Raw genomic sequence first — 18,594 nt, forward strand, 5'->3', positions numbered from 1 at the left:
ATATTTTTTCAGAAATGCATAAAAAATATGATTTGTCAAAGATTTCATAAAAATTAGATATAAATAATTATAATTTTTGTCATTATAACTTTATTTATGACTTTCTTGTATCAAATAATGACATAAATTTGTGAATGCTCTTCGTATAATATAATTCCAATAGAATATACATATGCGAGTAGTAATGCAAGATTTTTAAAATTAGATATAAAATTTATGTTTGTCAAATTAAAGATTCAAACGCTTATGATAAGCGGGCACATTGTCATCGTATTCCGCCACCATAAAGTTACCAGCGATCGGGCCCTCCAAGTTGTATTTTTCCGCAAACTTCTTTATGGAGAACCTCTTTCGTTGACTTCCGTCCCTATAATCAGATGATAAAACGTGCTATCAAATATCCGGTTGCACGATCCATGTTACGCCGTCAACCGCACGCATTCGCTCACCAAGTGCTCAATCTTCTTTCGTCGAAGGTAATTGCGCCCTGATTTTGTTTATAAATGAGAAACACGTAGCGGTGTTTTCCAGTGTTTTTCGGCGGCGCAGGACCAACGTATTCCGCCAGGACTTCGCCTTTAGCTATGTTCTCTTCCGGTATATTCCCAACGAGCCAGTGTCGGAATTCTCGATTGTATCCTCCCCTCCTCGGTACATCGGGATCTATAATAAGACTCGTCCGTTAAGATATGCAAGAATTTTATTTAAAAAAAGAAATATTTACCAAAATAACGAAATGATTGGAAACATACAAGTCAGAGACACACTAGTAACATGATTCTTAAATGTTTGCGTATTGCAACGATTCTCAAACGTCTGCATATTTTACATAAGTCTTGCTTGACAATTAACATGCCAGACAATCTGCGCGTCGCCAAGTAATGGCGGTGTAGAAAACTGGTTTCCGAGAACGGTGAAAGTTGAAGTCATCGAGGACATAGCGCGTCTTTATGCTTATTTGTCTGTCTCGCGGTTTAAGAAACTCCCTCGCAGCAAGAAAGCAAGGCGATCTCTCATTTGAATTGCTTTTAATTTTTTACCTTGGAATCTATCCTTGCAAGTGCATTTGAATACTTTTACAATCAATTAATTCAAACGTTTCAAGTCTCACCCGTTAAGACGAGCGTGTATAGAACTCCGCCTTCGTGTTTATAGTGTATTTCTGGTATTTCATGAGTTTCAGTCGGCGTCAGTTCGGTTCCCAAATCGACTACCTTGTTGCCGTATTTTACCTACGTGATATAAAGTCATTTTTAGATAGATACATATTATGCTGTAAGACAGAACGATTAATCTATTAGTCCACTCATATCGATAATGAATCCATGTTCGTAAGCATTTAGAAAAAAGTCTTGCTGGCAGAACACAAATATTATTTTATTTTACAAATATAAGAAATACGCGTTAACATCTTAGTTATATAATAAAAATGTCAGAAAAATTTAAATGATACATTAGAAATCTCTAAATTTGATCATGAAGAGTTGATTACGATTTCAAGATAAGTTTTTAATCTTAGACACTTAACTTTAAATGCCCAATTTTAAAATATGCGAATAAATTTGCAGTTAATAAATAATAAAAAGTAATAAAATAAATAATTAAATTAAGTAAGTTACTAGATTATAAAATAAAATAATAAATAACTTGGTCAGTTAAATTTTCGTTTTGCAAATATCCATTCTCGCTAATACATACCTCGATCTTCTCGATTGGTGCTTCGTCTATGATGTCGGGTTCGATTTTCGCCTTCTTGAATTCCGATTCCACATCGCCTAACGAAAAACCAACGACACAGAGAAGAATTCCTGAAGATACATATAAAAATCACCAAATATTATTCACTGAAACGCTAAAATGATTCTTATCAAACATCGCGAGTTTCTCTAAAATTAATGTAAAACAATAAAATCGGGACGAACCTGATATCAAATACTTCATTTTCGGTGACACTGTTTCCAGCAAGCTGCAACAGTGATATTAAGAAAACCGGTAAGAGACAGACCGTTTTATTGCTAGACGTATCCCCACTAACTTGCGTGTTAGAAGGCCGATCCTGCCTTTCTCCAATATCCGTGTGTATAACAAGACGTAAACAGGAAAAAAATTTGAACGCGAGTTTTCTTTGAGAAGATTTAAAGTAACTTTCATATCATATTTTTAACGTTGGTATAGAATGATAGAAGCTCTAAATACTAAATATTTTCTAGTATATATCTTCCGTTTATTTTTTTTCTTATTTTAGTTTTGTGTAAAGTACGACTTATATATTAGATATATTAGACGTATAGGTAATTATTTAGAATACGTTAGACACTGAGGATTTAAATTAGTAAGAGAAATATCGCAAATGTTAATAAATTTTCCACTTCGTATAATAAGTAATAAAATTAGCGCGTGATCTGACTGTTTATGACAGATTTGATCTTGAATTTATAAGTAAATTACACTTGATTGGAGATAAGAAATCTATTTATTACTTTCTTAATTACAACAGATACACAGGCCAAACACTATAATACAGTGGAACAGTATCATGCGTATTTATTCAACAAATAGTTGGATATACATCGCTATGCGTAAACATGTGTACCATCGTAAATGTTATTGTACGCATTGTAAAAAATCAACCCTCAAGTTGCTTATAGAGAATCGGCACGTAATCGTCATACTCCGCCTGATACATGTTACCGGCAATCGGATCGCCGAGTTTGTATTTGGCAGCGAATTTCCTGATGGAGAACTTGCCGCGGTTGTCACCGCTTCGATTGGTCAAGCGCTTCTCGTCGAAAGTGAGCTTGCCAGGTTGTTCGTACAACAAAAATACATATCGGTGAAGGCCTGTACCCTGCGGAGGTCCGGAACCGACGTACTGAGACAGAGTCTCTCCTTTAGACACATCCGATCCAGGAATATTGCCTACTAGCCAGTGATGCCATTCCCGGAATTTAGGATTCTGTCTGCTCGGAGCATCGGGATCTGTTTAAATATGAGAACAGGGTAGACAGAGCGTAAAGCTGAACAACTTATCAAATTATTTTACTGGTGAAGAACTCAGAGCGAGAGTTGAACGAGAGCTACTTTAAATACGTTATTTCTGTCAGAATAACTTCTTTCCTTCATAATTCCCTTAAAATAACAAATAATCACAAACATCTTTTATTACTTATAAGTATTATAACTTATGGAAAGAAATCAAAGATCAAAATCAAAAGTTTTCCAGACTTTTAAATGTTTACAAACACAGAGAAAGATATTTCAAGCACAAATAACTTACAACATCTCATAACTCAGGTATGATTGTAGCGTTAAAGCAAATCTTATAAAAAAATTTATAGATCACCCTCTTGCTCTGAGGTCTTTGATGAAAAACGTATGAGTTACGGACCAGTCATGCACAATGTGTAGAACGCATTTGCCTCTCCGTCCCACTGAACGGTAGGCTGATCCTTGACCAGTGTCGGAGTGAGCACCTTGCCAATCTCAACGGCAAGATTATTGGGATAGGTAACGTTCAGGACGCTGGCGGGCACCTTGTCCACCACGTCTGGAATAACTTCGTGGGTCTGCAGAGCCTGAGCCATGGATGACAGCAGACGTGTTCCCACCACTGATGCGATTCCTGCAAGTGAAGTAATCCATTAGTTTATCAACCATCGTCAACGAGGAATCGAGGACACTTGGTGGCGCAATGGACAATGTTTACACGCAGTAACGCGCGTAAACATGGTCCACCGCGCCATCAAATGCGTCTTCGCCGGGATGCGAGCGGGAATCGAGGCGACGACGCGATGTCGAGCGGAATTGGATCGTCCAATTTTCAGTATACCCAAACATAGGATCGCGGCGCAGATTTCGTGACGTAGCACCATTTTGCCAACGATTCGCGAGCGAGTGACGGGAATCTCGTCTCGCTTTCGCGTGGCGTGGCCTCGATTACCGGGTGCGTAAACCGGCTGCGTCGCACGCGCGCGCGCGCGTTGTAAATTGCGATCGACTAATCACAACTAATCGTAAGATTAATCGCAATAGCATGCGACATTACTCGGGACGAGAAGGCACACGGACATGACCGGTACGCGCGCTCGCCGGTACACAATTCAGGCAAAACGTACGGAAGACGAACTAGCCGGTGGAATGTGCTGGAGTCACGCTTACCCCTCTCGTCGTCCTCGCCGACGATAGCGATTTATGTAACCGCTCGTTATCGGCCGCCGATTATCCGCCAGCCAATGACTTTCCGCGTGACTCGGGAAAAACGATACAATATTTGCAATAAACGCACTTCTTCTTCTCCTTAAATTTATTGATTTTAGGTTCCTAATACACACAGTACACGTGACTCGAATTAGCTTCTCTACGGACAGCGATGGAAGAAAAGAAAGAAATGAAATGAGTCGATAATGAGAGAGATCTGTGATCTGCCGATCGCGATAAACAGTAGAATATCGGTTGGAAGTTGGAACGAAGGCTCTTATTTTGAAAGAACGCTTCTCGATCGCGAATATTCTCCGCGAATTCGTCCTCTAGATTTGTATGAGCTTAGAAGGGAAAAGGGATCTCTTTGTTAATCGAGATTCGACAATTATTCTTGAAAGAGAATTGTGCTTGTGCTTAGAACGAGAGATTGAGATTTTCGAGCAATTCGTCGCGATCGGAGGCGATTCTGGCAAAATTTCAGAAGAGGAAATAGATCGTGGTGCTTTCTAGTCGATCTCAAAATAAACTTTAACAGAGAATATGTTGAAAGAATTTCATTGTTTTACTTTTATATTAATATTTGCGAAAATTTTTGAGTATCTTTCGCGCTTTTATTATTAATCCCATTTAATAATAATCATAGTTAACAGCAGGATATCGTAGAGACAAGATAACATGTCAAAATTGAAAAAAAAAAAAGTAATTTATTAATACATTTTTCTTTTAAATCGAGCAACTCGAAAATCAAAGTCGCGAAATATTCTTTAAAAGAATTTTTTGAGCGTTTCTGCGTTTTTATGCTGAAACCGGTAAACTTATTACGTAATCGATAAAGTTAATATTTTTATCGCGTTGCAACGAAACTAATTTATTAATTATTTATCATTTCATTTTGAAGTGCGAGCAGATTTTTGAAAGTAGAACGAACAGACCCGAAACGTCGGACGTGGGTTGGCCGCCGGGAAACGTGAATGTCCAAAATGTCTTCGTCAACAGCCAATCACTCTTCTCGACGACGTCTCGGCGCGCCTTACGATCTGACTTCGAGCCACCTTCGAGCTAAACGTATTTGCCACAAGGTCGATCACCTTCTCTAGCCTCCTCGATGGACGCATTCCAAAACATCCGTTCGCGTAGAGCTCCACTACTCCACTGATGCCTCCACTCTGCTCCGCTCGCTTGCTGTCACTGGAAGCTGGTCGTATTGTCCTCCGAAAGGAAACAGGTGCCAATAATTGAAGAAGAAGAAGAAGAAGCTAGAGCTCGCCGTTAGCGAGGTTCGGCCGACGAGCGACGCGGAGCGGCCGGGGTTCTCGATTCGCGGGATCGACTTCCATCGGTGCTCCGGATCGGCGAGATTGATCCACGAATGATTTCCGTGAGTAGGAGTGGGCGTACCAGCGGGGTTCCAAGCGCTAAGCTAAGGAATAATAGTTCCACAGGAGTGACGGGAGTAGTCGGGAGCACCCAGGAGCTGTCCCGGAGCATCCTCTTCTTCCGGAAGCTTCTTCTTCTTCTTCTTCTTCTCCTTCGCTGAAAGAGGAAGAAATGGTTCCAATCTCCTAGAGGAAGTTTATACAAGCTGTACCGAAGTGAAGTCCCAAAGGAACGCGACGGAAGATGATGCTCGCCGACGTGGAGGCGTGAGGCCGCGAATTATGGAGTCGACGAGCCACGACGTGCTTCTCGGCAACGGTGGTGAACGCGCGCGCCTCCCCGGGGACCCCTCGTGACGTCGCCGAGCCCCTGCCTGGCAGACATGCATCAGAACCGGCGGAAGAAGAAACGGGTGAACTACGGGGTGAGGGCGGTCGAGGTGGTCCGCGGCGCGAAGGGCTTCGGCTTCACGATATCCGGCCAGCAGCCGTGCATCCTGAGCTGCATTGTGCAGGGCAGCCCGGCGGAGGGTGCCGGGCTGCGCGCCGGCGATTACCTCGTCGCCGTCAATGGCCACAATGTCGGCAAGGTGCCGCACGACGACGTGGTGCAGCTGATCGGCAGCTCCAAGGGCGTTCTGCGGCTGCAGATTGCCGAAAACTATTATTCCGACTCCTCGGACGAGGAGGGCCTGGCCACCGTAAGATCCAAGCCCAAGTACGCGCACAAGCCGCGGGCCGCTAACGCGAGTGCTTTGCAGTTGCAATGCAGGGCGGCGAAGGTGGTCAGGGATCTGCAGAGCGGCGCGATGTTCCACGCTGTGGCCGACCTGGTAGCGCCAGCACAACCCGAGTCAGCTAAAAGTCAGTACAATTATTCCGGTTTGCATTATCGCTGGAACATGACGAGCCCGCTCCCGCCGCCGCCGCCGCCGGTCTCTCACAAGCGCGACTCCGAGAAGATCGTGCACCGAACGGTCGTCGGTTATCTCGGTACTATCGACATACCGAACCAGTTGCATCCGTCCTCTATGATGCAGGTACATCCCCGACACGCTCAGAATGAATAAATACTTTGCTGATTAATGCTTCATCGGTTGTAAATTTTATTGAGCAATTTAATTGTATTAAATTGATGTAGGAAACATGTGGAATTGCTCTGACATTTATTTTATACCGTATAGAATACATATAATACAGAAGTAATGGCAAAATTCAATATAAACTTTATTCTTGTTGCAGGTTTTGAGAAAATGCATTAAAAGACTGAAGGCCGAGAAGCGGAATCCAACTACCGTTCTTCTCACCATTCACGTTGCCAACATTAAGCTCACCAATTCGGAGAATCGCGTTATCGCCGAGTACCCTTCGTATCGGATAATATTCTGCAACTCCTTTTCCGAGCAGGACAAGCAGTATTTCGGAATATTAACCAAGTCCATGAAGAACACGGACGATATCGTCTCGAACTCGTGTCACGTTTTTACTATTTATTACAAGTTGATCGACCACGAGGTGCACTCCAATGCGTGTAACGTGTTCGGATTTATGTGTACAAAGTCGTCGGAGCTAAACGTCTGCCAAGAGTTCCCCGACAGTTGTACGAGCCTCATCGGTGCCATACAGACACTGTATATATCCGATTGCACGAATAGGGAGACGAGTCCTTACAACGAGGCACGCATACGCTTGGACGCCGCTTCTCCTCAACCGAGCAACATTAGCACGTCGACCGCTCATTCGAGCAACAGCGATTCCGGAATTGGTTTTAAGGATGATTACGGCAGCTGCTCGGGTAAAAACACGAACGACTGCGAACGAAGAAGGCAATACTCCAATATGCAATATAGGGTACTTTCTATCAATTAGTTTATTATATTCTGTTGATGCTATCTCTCTCTCTCTCTCTGCCTTATAAATTCGGTATCTAAATTTTATTAATTTACCATCTGAGCGACATTGTAAATATCTTGAAATTAAGATAAATAGGAGGGAAAGGGGAGCAGAAGTATGAAAATACAAGTTTTGTCGACCAAATTTTATTTATAACTTTAATGTAACTTTAACGTATCTTGAGAGAGAGAGAGAGAGAGAGAGAGAGAGAGAGAAATTCCAGATATTTTTTAAAGATACTTTTAATAACTTAGAAATATAATTTATCATATTTTATACATGATGAGTTTTAAAATAAATAAATGTTAAAAGTTTGTCATTTGCTTGATTCATTCTATGATGTAGCATTCTATCGTCATTCCTGGCTCACGATTAATTTATTTGCAGAATGTAAGCGGGCGATTATCCAGAGAACCTGTCAATGAGGTTGCGGGACACCGATTGACAGTTCGCGCGACCTCGGAGGCCAGATTGTGGAACGAAGAACTAAAATTCGACCCTTCTAAAGGTAACTCGGCATGGCAGTTCGAAACGTTGTGTGACAAAAAAATCGCGGCTTCCGCTATAATTTTTAGAATTCCTTTCTTCTTCTTTCTCCTTTCTTTTTTTTTCTTTTTTTCTGGATCTGTCCGAAATGACAATTGAGGGCAGAATTCGTTCAACTTTGAAACTGAATAAGCGTGAATGTAGCAGCGATGGTGGGGAACTATATACGAAATGTGCTTTTCACAGAGATGCGGCACGTGGCGGGGAGTGGGGAGGGTACGACCACCACCTGCGCCGGAACATCTGCCCCTGCTGCGACGGCACGCACCATGTTGGCCAGTACGTCCGTTGGATCCCTCGCGTCCGTTTGTACCACGGCGCTGCTCGACGGCATCGAGGACGCCGCGGAGTCGTCTAAGGTCGCGTCGACGGAGGGACTGAAACGTCTCATGGACACCACGAACAAGCTCAGCCCGAAGGTGTACTGCGGCCAGGTCACCAAGTCGCTGGTGCACAGCTTGGAGGACATCAATTCCAGCATGGAGTACGCGCGGCCGCCCTACTGTCACTCGTATTCCGGCAAGTCCGACAAGCCACGTCCTTGGGGGAGTCTGCAGGAGATACGGAATTTTCGCAGCAGCGTCTCGGACAAGTGCATAGTGAGATTTTTTTTTTTTTCGTTTAATTCAATCTGTCGTAGTTCTCAGAAAATTTGTTCCATCCGTTTCGCCGATGTACATAAATCTGTCTCTCAGAAGAGCAATTTGCGTTTCCTGACACTTTCGCAAATTGTTTTGTAATAGTCAATATTTTCTAATTCTTGCATGCCGACGAAATCTTTTTTTCTCAGTTGGTGAAAAACGAGAAATGAAGTCTCAACATGTATCCAGTTAAATATTTATAATCCATTTTTTGGAATGCATTTATTTATTTATTTTGAATTATATGATCTATTAATACGTTTAATACGTTGCTTTTCTATTTCGAGTTTGAAGAAGTTTTATCGATTTTATAATTGCATTGCATTCTTAGATCTAAATCGTATATATTCCTTGAAAATACCGTATATAAAGTTATTTTAATTTATCATTATATCACCGAGGATCAACGTATCTTTTCACGTCAATTAGCGAAATGTGCGCGAGATCGTATCTTTCCCCCTCGTTTCTCACGAGTTCTGATTACTTCCGAAAACATATGCATCGGTAACAACTAGCATTAACGCTCCCGTAGGATTTGTCGTCGCGAACGATTTCCGGTTCCTCTCGTCTACTCGTTATTCACGGCTGCGTCATCGTTTCCTGCCCGCCTCTGATTTGAGCTCGTGCACGCACAGGCAAGGGGTCAAGTGAAAACGAAACAACCAGAAACCAGATCGGCGGTTCTCTGCGAAACGCGTTCCCGCGTTTTACTTACCACACGCCACACGCATGCGATTACTTTATTTGGTATACAAGCGTATCCGTCGCTTCTAGGAATGGGATTACAAACTGATGCAATAGATACTGTTCGTCGAATCTGGTTCGCGCAGTACAAATTTGCACAGGCTATCTCGGTGATCGTGTATTTCCTCTCTTTCGAAAAATTCTCCGACGGATTCGAAGTAATCACCTCGTAGTAAAAATTAATTCGGGAATGATTAATTCTTTTTCTTATAATTTGGAATGTTGAATATCCTTGTCTAAATTAAAATGATTTCGAAGTTAACAGAGAAGTTAAAAAAAAAAAAAAAATGGAAATTATAGATTTGTGATTTTTTACGATTATTGGTGATTTTGGAAAATATAATAGATGAGAATATTTAATCTAGAACATCTGTAGACAGCAACAAGTTAAAACATTACAATTCTTAAATTCGCAGAATAACATATATAAGTTAGCATAATGGGATTGAAGAGGATTGAGTTGCTAAACTTAAATCTGCGTGCTGAAAATAGCTACGTTGCAACCAACAACGTCTGGAGTAACGTTAAAAAGAACGTTCCCGCAAACTGAGGTTGATGCACCTCCTTTAGGTGCATGAATAGATCTTACGATGATAGATGCAGGGTCGGCCGTATAGAACCTGTTTGTTCCTTACGCATAAAATTTGCCAATCTTTTTCACAATATCTATTACAGACAACCTTTTTTATTAATATTATAGTCATATATATATATATATATATATATATATATATATATCATCGAAAACTATTTTAAATATTATTTATCTCATATTATCATTGAATTATATATATACTGTTTGTATAGCGAACCCAAACTGACAGCTTATATAAATTAATTGTATTGATTCTATTGGAGAATTGGAGGGGGGAGCGTTATATCTCTTATCCCTAAGGTAAGGGCTTATTTTATTTTAACGAAGCTGTTAATCGTGCAAAATTACACCTATTACATCGCGAGAAGGTAACTCCGTTCTACGCCTTGATCCTCAGATCTTAATCGATTCGTATTCCTTACACAGCTCATTTATCCAACACCACTCCGCTACTGCATTCGCACAAATCCTTCCGACCGGCTCCCTGCATGCGGCCCTGCATAGATGTTAAAACGAGGTTGAACGATAGAGTTCGTCGGTGGAGGCAGAGAGAGGAAAGGCCGTGTGACGCGGGCCCGTTGTAGTAGTGGTAGCGATGGGAGAGCGGAAGAGGCGCGGGGCGAGCGACGACGGGTCGACGATGAGAATGAATCAGTAGGGAGCACAGCGAGCACTGCGAGCAGCGTCGAGGGAGAGGTGGAAGGGACCTCGAGGGAACGAGGGAGAAAAGGAGCGACAGAAAGAGAGAGAAATATAGGCGAGGGAAGAGGGAAGTGGGCCTTGTTCGAGCGTAAAGTGGCCCCAGCCTCGGCGTTGTAACACGCCGCCGCGCCGCCGGGGCGAACGCGGTAGTAACCGTGTGGCGCACGGTGCGTGCGGTCACGACGATGTCGCGGATGATTACGTCGTTCTGGATACTCGTTATCGCCGTCGTCAGCAGCTTGTAGCATTATCCTGCGGCGCCGTCACGTCACGTCACGTAACGTCGTCTGCCGGGAGGCACACAGCGGTCATCCGCGAGTCGCGCCGTCGCTCGGCGATGCCCGGTCGGTCGCCGCGCTGGGCGGAGCCCTCGTTGTTACACAAGTGAATCGCCCGTTTCAGCTCTCGTCGCCGACGTCGTCGCCGCGTCGTCCGTTCTCTCACCTGTTCCGCGTTGTAGTATGCGATCGTCGCCCGGTACGTGCGAGTCCCGGCAGGTTAATAAATGACGTTGCCGCCGCCGCCGTCGTCGTCGTCGATGCGAAAACGCGCGGCCCGCAAGCGTGACATGGATGCGCTGGCGAAATCGGTACGTAGAAAAAAAAAGGGCACGGCCAGGGTGCTCGGGCGTGCGTCGCGAACGCTGTTTGTACGCGGCACGTCTCGTCGCCGCCGCCACCGCGACGATTCCTCGATGACGCATCGTTTGGTAAATTTCAAGCCGCTCTGTGTGTTTAGGAAAATTTTCGTCATCGTTGTAAGTTTGTATTCAATGTTAAATGTTAAATAGTTAAGTAATTTGTGTGCGACAACTGGGTAGATTGTAGAATAACTGGGTATAGGGGCAGGAAGCTCATTTAAGAAAACATTTATTTGTAAAACGTTTAGTTTATTTTGCAGAAGATTTGAGGCGCAATTAAGACTAACTAAACGGTTGATAGGAAAACAGCAAACTCTGTCTCACGCAGGATGTCCTTCTTCGATTGCATTAAATTTGACACCCTGTATGTCGGGCGATTAAGTGATAATGTGAGCGTATAGGAGAGGTCAAAGTGAACATAAATCAGCATCGCACGTACATCTCGATGGGTGTTTCATACGCCGTAGAAGCTAGAAACAACGGGATAAATGGATAAATCCATGGGACAAAACCATCGACCGTATAAGGAGTGCGATAATTGCGTTGTTTTCAGTTAAATTCAGGCTGGCTTGTCGATTGTTCATTAAGGTCTCTCCAACGCGACTTATTTTCTTAATTATTGGTAATCACGGGCTTTGGGCTCGTGAGCTCATTGGCGCGACGACTCACGTTTGTCTTGGTTTAAACCGTATTCCTCGAACTGTCCGATGCACGAATTCGTTTTAACTTCCTGCTCGGAACGACTGTTGCGACTATTATTGTTATCTTCTTGAATATCTTGCCGGGGTGTCATTTAAGTCGCTCTCGTCTAGTTACACCAGTAATGTCAATTAAGAAAAATCGTACGTGGGAAGATGAAACTGCGCGTTGGCACTGCATGTGTGTAGGAAGGAATGGGAAAACGGAGCACGCGAGGCGAGCGATCCAAGAAAGCGTTTTCTCATAGCGCGCACCTGTTGCGTGCACGACAGGTGCTGGAACTGCAAATGCTCCAGCTCGGAATGTGCCGGAGTAAATATTAGAATCTCCCTCGACGACTTCGCGATACAATGGACAAATAAAATCGCGAATAGAAATCGTCGATTGTGCGTAATAATAATGTTGACCAACTAGCAGCAATTGCCATAGAACGCTAGGAATGATTAATACTTATTTTAAATATGCCACTTATTTCAAAACGATTTCTACGTCCTGTTATATTATCAAAAGAATCTTTCTTTAGTTGAATAATCTAATAATAGTCGATTTAGAAATGTGTAGGTTCATCAAAAAAAGCAAGAATTATCTAACAATAAGTGTATTACTTTGCCGACTTTCTTTATATTAAGTATATTATCTTGCTAATTAGACCACAAGAGAAATTTTTAATAACAAGATTTATTTGAAATGAGGTGAAGAAGTAAAAGATGAAATTTTCTTTTATTTAGACGGAACTTTTGCTCGTCTGTAGTGACAGTTTTAAAACTATGCTCTTTGATTTATTTTTCAATTTTATTTTATTAATGGAACACATCTATTGCAGTATGGCAGTACAGAATCCTGTGACAAGAACAGTGACTGCAAAGGAGTGCACACGTGGGCAAATGGATTTGAGAAACTGTTGGAAGATCCAAAGGGCCTGCAAACGTTCGCTGTGAGTAGCGTGCGCGATTTCTCTCTCGTATATTGAATGTTACATGTCGTACAATTAATGAACGCGGTTGATCTTATTCAAGGAATTTCTCAAGAAAGAGTTTAGTCACGAAAATATATATTTTTGGGCTGCTTGTGAGAGATATAAAGATACTAAGGACGCTGCTCTACGCCGTCGATTAGCTTGTCAGATATATCAACGCCATTTGTCGAGTACAGCCGCCGAGCCAGTAAACGTTGATAGTCATGCGTCGGGACAAATTACCCAAGAATTACTCGACGAAGCACCCGCGGATTTATTTCTACAGGTATGTATATCGTTGAAAGCTTGTCTTGTAATTTTTATTAAAAAAAAAAAACGAATATTGCACGATAATTCATAAAAAATAAATTTTACATTGTTAAATTTTAAAATATTTTTTTTTATCTATTTCATTATAATGAATGTCTGTGAATTTTATTATTGTATATTTAATCAAATAATTGCTGTTATTGCCTTAGGCGCAGAAACAAGTATTCAATCTAATGAAGTTCGACAGTTACCCGAGATTCCTACGATCGGAACTTTATCGTGCCTGCTTGGAAGCGGGGAGCGCCGTTGTTAATACAGAAGACTGTGATTTACATCTTACAAGTTCGCCTAGCGTAAAATTAAAGAAGAGTCATTCCGATGCGGAAGATCGTTGTCGAAAATCGATTCTTCCCTGGAACAGAAAAAATAGGTAAAAATTAGTTACTAATTTTATTTCTATCGTTAAGCGACAACGTTTGCTCGTGCAGTTGGTGTAGTATATTTTTATTTTATTTTATTAAAATTTTGCAATTTTATTTTACATTTTCAGATCTAAATCGAAAGATCGTGGTGAATCCGAGTACAACAAAGCCCCTAGCCGAAGTGAGACTATATATAAAAGCTTTACAGTTATTAAGAGAGAGGCAGAAGGTAATAATAATGAGGACACTGTGTCAATATCCAGTAGTCGGTCGTCATTAGCGTCGTGGGATTTGGCGTTCCGGCAGTCGTTTAATAAACATGTAAGTGTCATTGCAACTAACACAGCAATTGGATAATGATGTTTTGAGTAAATATGGAATAGTGTCATTGAATACACATCTTAATGATAAGATTGCCATTCTTTTATAACTGAGTTAAAAGTATGAATTGTATGTGCTAGTATTGAAATGAAACTTGTGCAATTTTTTTTGGTGATAAACTTCAGTTGCAGTTTTGAGTTATTTTAACGAGTGTTGTGTGTAAATCTATTTTGTAGAGTGTGCTTTTAATACATTTTTTGAGAAAGTAGTTATTATTGTTATATAATAATCAGGTGAAAGAGTAGTACATATGTTGCATTAATCCACTAAGATGAGCTGTTGTAGAACAGATTTAATTCAAACTGCTATAAATCCTTTTTTTTTGTTTCAAGTTTTTTTAGACTTGTATTGCAAAACAGTATCAGGCCATTTTGTCAAATCATACAGATTCTAAAGTGCAAACGTAAAAATGTACATGTCAATGAATGTATACGTGAGCGAATATGTGTTCACTTGTAGTCTGTATCGTCTTGCGATGGGCAAACAAACGAAAAGAGAGATCGCGGCAAATGTACGGGTTTATGTCGAGTCATATTGCCCGATGGGTCCACTACTGTAGTGCCAACCAGTCAAACCGAGAGCATTAAAGACGTGGTTACCCGTCTCCTCGATAAGCGAGCTCTACGATATTCTAACTATGATGTTCTGATACTAGCAACAGATGAGGTTTGTGCTGTTTAACTGAATGCAAGCATTACGAAAATTACTGTTGATCTGACGCATGCACTTTTGCTTTCTTTTGCATTATAATGCATAAATAAAGTTCATCTTTTTCTGTAATATTTTACATTAACTTGCACGAAGTAAATATCTAACCGGTAATGTATTTTTTTATTTTATTTTATTTATATGGCATAATTTGTGTGGTGGAGGAAAAGACAAAATTTTTTAATTATATTTTAAAATTTTTTATTACATTATATAAAAATGCTGAAAGAATATCCTGTTATTTGCTCTATATAACTCATATTTTAATCATTATATATTTTTGATGAATTATTTATATATATATATATATTGCATTAATGCAATTTAATATAGACCATCTGTTACATAATGATTCTATAGTATATTATATATTGTTCATTTGCAGATGGTGGACACGAAATGTTTTTCATCAGTATTAGCAGGCCAGGAAGTGGAAGTGGTTCTTACAAAAGTTTTAAAAGTAGAATTACCCTCACGAAGGATAATAAGCGTTATCGCTCATAAGGGTAAAACTTTGAAAGAAGTTTTGAGACCTCTCTTAAATAAATACGGTTTCAATTTAGACTTGATTAGTATTTGGAGCGAAGGCCGTTGCGTTCCTATGGATATTATGGCTATCAATGCTCCTACGCGCATTATTGTAGTCGCAAATGAAGAAGGTTAGTGTGTTCTCACAATATAATTATAAATTAAAGATTATTTTTCGCAAAATATGTATATTTTTGGAAAAAGTATTCATATCTGTTATCAGTATTTTAAAATAACTTTATGTTAAGGCAACATTTAATAAATTGCTAAAAAAAGTCAAAACTTTATTAATAAAATGTTATTCTTCTATAGATTTTCAACGGGAGTTGCATACTGCCAAGTATTTAGATGAAATGCCACACGCACAGCCAACTCTGGATGAAATTACTAATAAAGTATTTGAAGAACTTCTGGTTGGGAAAAGTAGAAATAAATATCAATATAGTGAAGGGTCATGTAAGGTAAGCACAATAACGTCTAAAAAATAATATCCTATTATATATATATATGTAATCTTCTATTATACAACAAATTATTTTTAATATCCCTTTTGTATCTTTTTTATCGAATTATCTTTTACAGTCGGATGATCAACGTTCGGAAGGATCTTCCATATTATCTAGCAAATTCTTTCTTCGGGATTCGACAATTCATGGGAAGAAGAAGGTAATTTATTTGACTTTTCATACTTTTCAATTAAGAAATTTAATTGTTTATGTACACGCGCGATTTATTTTTGGTTTTCTTGGTTAAGGCGAAATCTAAATGTTGCAACACAAATGAAAAGAGTAATACAAACGATTGCATACACGAGGGAGCGCCCATTAAATCTCAGCCACCACTTATCGCCAAGTTGCGTAATGGCGTAAAATTGCAACTTCCAGGCAGATTTGACGGAGATGGTAAGAATGGTAATATTTTTTTTTATATACATATATGTAAGTTACGTATTCAGATGTTAAACAGTTTATTTTATATAAATTAAAAAATTATTAATTAGAAATGTCAAAAAGTAACAAAAATTTGCCTATTAAGGATTTATTTAATTCTTAATAATTATTAAGTCAACTCTTTTTTTTCCAAGATTTATACGAGGGATTGAAAAGGGCGCAAAGATCGAGATTAGAGGATCAGAGAGGGACGGAAATCAACTTCGAATTACCAGATTTTTTAAAGGTATATAGTCAAATGTGCACTGCATATGAAGTATTCAGTTTATTATATTCTATCTTATATTGGGATTCAGTATAGCAGTAGAGATCTTACGTGTGCACAAATGTAAACTTTTAAGATCTGTATACCATATATACATGTACATATGTTTCGATTTTTAAAGCTGTGAAATTACTTATTAGAACAAGGAGAATGGGAAACGACCGGATTCTAACAAGATGCGAAGGACTCGGATAGCGTCGGCCAATTGCGAGGGCACCACCAAGTTTTACGACTCTGGCGATGATAAGCAAAGCAGCAGCGGATACGAGTATCCCGCGCACGTGACGAACGGAGCCGCGAACGAACGATTCTCAGCCTTGGTTAATATTACCGAGCCTTTAAGTAAGTGCCTTGATAGCTCGTTCACTCTAGACGGCGATAGGACACTGGTGGACGGCGATCAAACGATCATCGAGAACGGTACCGACTCCCCATTGAAGAGCCCGCACTCGGGGAGCTACGGGAGCACGGACGTCTCGCCTACGAAGTTGTCGAAACCTCCCCCGTTACCGCCGAAGCCCAAAAATCTTGTCGTGAACGTGGTGAAAAGCGGATACATCGCGTCGCCGAAAACTCTACAAAGGCCTAACCATGTGATCGAATGAAACAACCGAACACTATGTAAAGAGAAAGATATTTTTTAAATTAACGTAACGTCTCGCTTTTAGCATAGCGTTTTCATGTGATGCCACGATTAACCGTTTAAACACGACACGGTACGATACCTGATTAAACTCTTTTATTAAGTTTATGATTTATTAGAAGGGATGTGTGGCTCCGTGCGGTAGTTTATACCTGGACGGAGAATACAGGGCAACATTAATCGTATTCCCTTATGCAGTTTTCTATCATATATTCACATTCCGCAACTTAGATTTTATTTCGAAAACGGTTCTGTCCTGTCGTGCCTTGATCCTAGAATGCTATTGTATGTAAATTTTATTTTAATTATTTTAACTGCTTTTATTTTAATGAAATGTCGATCTTTTTAAGGAGGTTTTCCTTTTATTTTATACTTTTGTATGTATCGTGTTTGTTTTGCATTGATATTGAGTCTAACGTAATGGTAATTTCGTCTCACGTTGATTGTACATTATTTATTTAAATTAATCTAAATTAATATAATTTACAAAATGGATGCAACGATATTTTTTTACGTTGGTTTTGTTGGTTGGTAGAAAATTAAAGATTGCGAGTGAAGGAATATGACGTAATCCGTTGTGGGAACCTATATCGTTTGATAAGATAGAAGATTATGTCTTTTAGTTATACGTAATACTTTTTTACGTATCGTAGTATTGCTGAATGACGATAGCATTCTAGGATCAGATTAGATATGTAATGTTAAAAACGTACACATGATATATATTATATATTTTATATATCCCAGTTTCTTTTTTCGCAAACCGTTTTGACCAGAGAAACGAGAGAAGTCCAGGTGACGACAATCTATGCGCTTATTAGATGATTATAGGAACAAATGTTAATAAAAAAAAGGTATGTGCTCGAAACGAGCCTAGTAGGATAAACAAAAGGGGACGATCTATTTTCAGTATTTCGAATAATTTTATTAATTAGATGTAACTTCCAAAGGGATCGCGTCCTATACGGTAATCTTGATAAAGTAGGTATTACGCACGCTGGGAAAAAAACGTACGTGCGTCGCTTCGTAACAAACAGAAGATACTCATCGTAGAGAGAATTGTGCGAGACAAATTCATTTATATATCGTATTGGTGGGGCATCTATCGCGACATTCTAATATATTGTATTATACGATTGTCTGAAATTCTTAGGCAAGCTCTAATAAATTTTTTAAATTTTATAGAAGAGCCTCTTTGGCTACGTCACTGCGTTGCCTTTAAACCCCTCTTCTTTGCTAAAGATAGTAAAAAGAAAACCGTTCCTTGTTTATTATCCTTTACATTAAGACTAAGCATTAATACCTATAATGTCTGATTTTGTAATATTTGATTAAGTTACATAAAAAAGAAGTGCTAAATAACTTGATACCCTGGAGCAATTGCCTATCATAGAATTTGATTCCGAGACTTGCTTTCCCGCATATATGGCTGATAG

The 18,594-nt window shown here is 40.0% G+C and overlaps 3 protein-coding genes across 13 annotated transcripts; 1 reads left to right on the forward strand and 2 right to left on the reverse strand.

The window, feature by feature from the left end:
• Positions 1-135: 135 nt before the first annotated feature.
• LOC143895130 (protein D2) lies at positions 136-2,077 on the reverse strand. The gene is made up of 5 exons (XM_077401994.1): positions 1,923-2,077; positions 1,699-1,808; positions 1,112-1,232; positions 450-663; positions 136-367 (listed from the first exon to the last, which is right to left on the reverse strand). Exons 1-5 carry the CDS (start codon positions 1,939-1,941, stop codon positions 229-231), a joined length of 603 nt encoding a protein of 200 aa, XP_077258120.1. The 5' UTR covers positions 1,942-2,077; the 3' UTR covers positions 136-228.
• A 377-nt stretch (positions 2,078-2,454) lies between these two features.
• On the reverse strand, positions 2,455-4,393 carry LOC143895128 (protein D2). 4 transcript variants are annotated; one of them, XM_077401990.1, is made up of 3 exons: positions 4,159-4,393; positions 3,389-3,622; positions 2,455-2,979 (listed from the first exon to the last, which is right to left on the reverse strand). In XM_077401990.1, the coding sequence occupies exons 2-3, from the start codon at positions 3,582-3,584 to the stop codon at positions 2,627-2,629; spliced, it is 549 nt and encodes a 182-aa protein (XP_077258116.1). In that variant the 5' UTR covers positions 3,585-3,622; positions 4,159-4,393; the 3' UTR covers positions 2,455-2,626. The 4 variants fall into 4 exon arrangements, with proteins under 4 accessions (XP_077258116.1, XP_077258117.1, XP_077258115.1 ...); XM_077401991.1 differs by having other exon boundaries at positions 4,116-4,393; XM_077401989.1 differs by having other exon boundaries at positions 4,046-4,172.
• A 564-nt stretch (positions 4,394-4,957) lies between these two features.
• Positions 4,958-18,345, forward strand: Loco (regulator of G protein signaling family member locomotion defects). Of its 8 annotated transcripts, none has more exons than XM_077401968.1 (16): positions 4,958-5,578; positions 5,635-6,616; positions 6,819-7,427; positions 7,857-7,977; positions 8,202-8,614; positions 12,860-12,970; positions 13,053-13,277; positions 13,471-13,691; positions 13,812-14,004; positions 14,524-14,730; positions 15,158-15,431; positions 15,613-15,761; positions 15,883-15,966; positions 16,055-16,202; positions 16,385-16,476; positions 16,637-16,763. In XM_077401968.1, exons 2-16 carry the CDS (start codon positions 5,960-5,962, stop codon positions 16,640-16,642), a joined length of 3,510 nt encoding a protein of 1,169 aa, XP_077258094.1. In that variant the 5' UTR covers positions 4,958-5,578; positions 5,635-5,959; the 3' UTR covers positions 16,643-16,763. The 8 variants fall into 8 exon arrangements, with proteins under 8 accessions (XP_077258094.1, XP_077258095.1, XP_077258093.1 ...); XM_077401967.1 differs by having other exon boundaries at positions 4,966-5,578; positions 16,055-16,211; XM_077401965.1 differs by having other exon boundaries at positions 4,976-5,578; positions 16,656-18,345.
• The last annotated feature ends 249 nt before the right edge of the window (positions 18,346-18,594 follow it).

The sequence above is a fragment of the Temnothorax americanus genome, unplaced genomic scaffold (genome assembly GCF_048541705.1).
Source record: "Temnothorax americanus isolate GAGA-0224 unplaced genomic scaffold, ASM4854170v1 Scaffold15, whole genome shotgun sequence".
In the NCBI taxonomy this organism is placed as follows: Eukaryota; Metazoa; Arthropoda; class Insecta; order Hymenoptera; family Formicidae; genus Temnothorax; species Temnothorax americanus.

What these genes read in the sequence shown, in the direction of transcription:
- LOC143895130 (XM_077401994.1), bottom strand. An exon ending in CACCAATCGAGAAGATCGAG is followed by an intron (nt 1,233 to 1,698) that starts GTATGTATTAGC and finishes TATATCACGTAG; the next exon opens with GTAAAATACGGCAACAAGGT. An exon ending in ATACACGCTCGTCTTAACGG is followed by an intron (nt 664 to 1,111) that starts GTGAGACTTGAA and finishes GTCTTATTATAG; the next exon opens with ATCCCGATGTACCGAGGAGG.
- LOC143895128 (XM_077401988.1), bottom strand. Translation starts at nt 3,872, where the DNA reads ATGGTGCTACGTCACGAAATCTGCGCCGCGATCCTATGTTTGG. An exon ending in CGCCGCGATCCTATGTTTGG is followed by an intron (nt 3,623 to 3,829) that starts GTATACTGAAAA and finishes CTTCACTTGCAG; the next exon opens with GAATCGCATCAGTGGTGGGA. An exon ending in CTACACATTGTGCATGACTG is followed by an intron (nt 2,980 to 3,388) that starts GTCCGTAACTCA and finishes ATATTTAAACAG; the next exon opens with ATCCCGATGCTCCGAGCAGA.
- Loco (XM_077401961.1), top strand. Translation starts at nt 5,960, where the DNA reads ATGCATCAGAACCGGCGGAAGAAGAAACGGGTGAACTACGGGGTGAGG. An exon ending in GCGTCTCGGACAAGTGCATA is followed by an intron (nt 8,615 to 12,859) that starts GTGAGATTTTTT and finishes CATCTATTGCAG; the next exon opens with TATGGCAGTACAGAATCCTG. An exon ending in AGGGCCTGCAAACGTTCGCT is followed by an intron (nt 12,971 to 13,052) that starts GTGAGTAGCGTG and finishes ATCTTATTCAAG; the next exon opens with GAATTTCTCAAGAAAGAGTT.